Source organism: Aplysia californica, unplaced genomic scaffold, assembly GCF_000002075.1.
Source record: "Aplysia californica isolate F4 #8 unplaced genomic scaffold, AplCal3.0 scaffold00273, whole genome shotgun sequence".
NCBI lineage: Eukaryota > Metazoa > Mollusca > Gastropoda > Aplysiida > Aplysiidae > Aplysia > Aplysia californica.
This window is the reverse complement of record NW_004797543.1, coordinates 266,742-269,925: the sequence shown is the minus strand read 5'-3', so window position 1 is coordinate 269,925 and position 3,184 is coordinate 266,742. Positions and strand designations below refer to the sequence as shown.

The following is a 3,184-nucleotide window of genomic DNA, read 5'->3' as shown; positions in this document are numbered from 1 at the left end:
AACTGACTGTGTTTAGAAAAGCCCTATCTATCTATCTGTCTATCTATCTATCTATCTATCTATCTATCTATCTATCTATCTATCTATCTATCTATCTATCTATCTATCTATCACCAGCTCAGAGCCCTTGCCACCAGTAATGCCCGCCGTTCGCCGAGCGCCCTGTGACTGTCACACAAGCTTCTGTTCCCTGGTCCCAGTTCCCCCAGTCGATCACCGCGGGAGCGCTCAGCCAATCAGAAACGTTCGCCTGCTAATCACAGGGCGGCGCTAGAACCAGCTACCCTAAGTGACTGTGTCGCTTCAACGATTTGCCGCCAGCTTGAAAGCAGACGATCTGTCCTCAGCGAGCCCTCTGATTGGCTGGCCTGGTCCGTGAGGTCACAGCGAGGCCAAACGACGGGACGAAGAATCAGCGACGTCTATAATGACCGCGGTTTTCTCTACGGGCCTTTGACAGCTCGTTGAATTCTGCTTCGACAAGCGAGTGACTGACTGACTGACTGACTATGCCATGCACTTGAAAACTGTGAGGTTCACTTTCTTCCATTTTACGTACACACACACAGTGCGTTGTCTACGTCGTGTTTGGTGATCGTTTTATCAAGAGTACCTCGCATGTGGTTGTGGAGAAATTCTTTACGTCACTTATCGCTTGCTGTTGTGTAACGTAGACACGAGCAAGTTGTGATGTCGGAGGTGTCATATTTCTCGTGGGTGACTCAGAGCTGATCTCAACTTTCTGACTGAGTGACGTAGTATTCGTAGGCAGTGAGCGGTGTGACTCCTTACCCGCACGACACGAGAGCAGAATCCGAAACCGTTCTGTGCTCATATTACCAGTCACGGCCTTCTTTGTAAGTCCACCTCGGATAAACGGGAGAGAAACTACATGTATGTTTTCGTATATAAAGAGTTAACGACAAAATAATCAAAATAGAACTATTTGTGTGGGAATTGCGATTTCTTTTCCCTTTCATTTCACATCTCGAAATTCTAGAGTTAATATTTTTGTTAAAAGATAATATCAGGTCTATTTTGTTTTAAATTAGGCTGCCGTTGTAGAGAAGAAAAGGAACTAATATAGACGTTCTAATGGGCACACCCACATCGCCATATTCATGACGGTTTTCACGACTTCTGATTGGTTTTATCGGAGAAAATAGTTGCGACATTCTCCCCTCAAAGTCGTGTGGATACTCATCATTGACAGACAGTGAAACAGAAAGTGTCCACTCGGCGACATAAGAGAATGTCGTCTTAACGGCCAGCTCACCCCCAGCCCCTGGGACGGTGATTACGACTACACAACACGTATCTCTTCTCCTCCACGTCAGACGTACCGGAGTAACACGCCCGCTCGTCCCCACATCTTTGGGTATACAGCAAGGGCGACCTTTTCCACCTCAGTCTTCGCCATGAACAGACCGACAGGCACGTCCAGTGAGTACACTAACTTTTACCAATCCATGGGGTGGGAGGTGGGTGGTGGAGGGGGGGGGGGTAATCAAGAAAGAACTTTAAGGGGCAAACAACATTTCTCCTGCTTGTTTTCACTAACTGTTAACTGTAAGATTTAAAACGTTGCACATTGTGTTGGAACTAATAAACATAAAATCCTCAATTGATAGAATTGGGCATGATAAAATAAAATACAAAAAAAATCTACACAAATTAATTAATACAAAAACAAAAATAAAAAAACTCTTACAAATTGTAAGCATGTTCCCTATTTATTAGTGCAGGAAATTCAGTTGCAAAAAATGCATATGTTAGCAGTTTCATAGTGAAAAAGACAAGTTCCAAGCTATAAGCTTGTATTACCCACCAGTGTGTTCAGAAAAGAATAAAACCTGATGTAGGAGGATACTGTAAGTAACTTGAAGTACAGCCAGGACAGATAGGGGGAAGCTAGAACAGGTGACAAAAACTAGGGAAAAAAACCCTTACAATTTGTTTTAAAGTTCAATACTAACAAAATAATAGATCTGATCATTTTTATGTACATTCTCCCTTTGTTCCAGCTTATAGTTGAAACATCAGGGTATTTATTTATATTCTCATAGTCTATGATTGTCTTTTAAGAATAAGGTCACTAAAACGGAACCCGAAGAGGGGACACTGTACCAACAAACAAAAAAAACCCAGACAAACTAACAATCGAACATGAAGTGCCGGCAAGAAGATATTAAATTATAAATGAGGAAGAAAGTAATAATGCAGCGTCTATTCTGTAAATGTGACGACTTCATTGAGCTAACCAGTGCCGTCTGTCGTCTGTCGTCTGTCGTCTGTTATCTGCTCACATCCACCCTGGAAATGTCCGGTTTCAAATCTATGGATTGACAATTCTCCTTAAGGCAATAGATGAGATACGCGAGCGGAAATTATTGTATCTATCATATAATTAAAGTGGATATATATTATTCAAATGTAGCCTTCTGATATTATACATTCTTTTAAATAAAAATAATAATAATAATAATAATAAAATTGATTAACGTGACCAGGATACTTTTTTAGCTTGTTTTTTTTTCAGTTTGTTTTTGTTTTGTTTTTCCTTTTTAAAATAAATCAAATAGACTGTTACAAAAAGTAATGAAGGAAGGTACTTCCTAAAGTCAGAATGTAATAAGCATAGTTTTAAAAAACAACTTACCAACAAATACGTGAAATTTTCCTATCTACGTTAGGTGCCTTATGTGTTATTATATTTTATTATGTAGTTTATTATTCATTCATTTTTTAAGATTAACTCTTTCATTTTAATTTATTTTACTTTATTTATTCCAAAATTATCATTAATTTGATTTCGTTATTTCATTTATTTATTTGCTTTTATTTTCTTTTTTTTTAGAAGGGGAATATGAAGAGTTTACTTTCTACGTTTGCCTAACGTAAGTCTTACTGACCTGTTCGTTTGGTTAATTTCAATAAAACTCTGGTTACAAATTAATTTTAATCGAATTGTATTATTCCTTCATTTAAAAGTCAAGGATATTCTTTTAAAGCTTTGATCTTTTAATCTTTAGTCGGGTATTATTTCATGAGTTGATGAGTTCGCGAGGAGTGGGTTTCTTGAACTCCCCCCCCCCTCCCCATGCACGAACACACACACACATACACACACACACACATACACACACATACACACACACACACACACACACACACACACACATAT

General features: G+C 38.9%; 1 protein-coding gene across 1 annotated transcript in view; it reads left to right on the top strand.

Annotated features, from left to right (window-relative positions):
• The first annotated feature begins 440 nt into the window (after positions 1–440).
• LOC101850341 (nuclear receptor subfamily 2 group E member 1) overlaps positions 441–3,184 on the top strand; it is a 70,815-nt gene continuing 68,071 nt past the window's right edge. Inside the window, exon 1 of the mRNA XM_035970491.1 lies at positions 441–1,443. Coding sequence (XP_035826384.1) covers positions 1,419–1,443 — 25 coding nt within the window. The 5' untranslated portion in view covers positions 441–1,418. The remainder of the gene's footprint in view (positions 1,444–3,184) is intronic.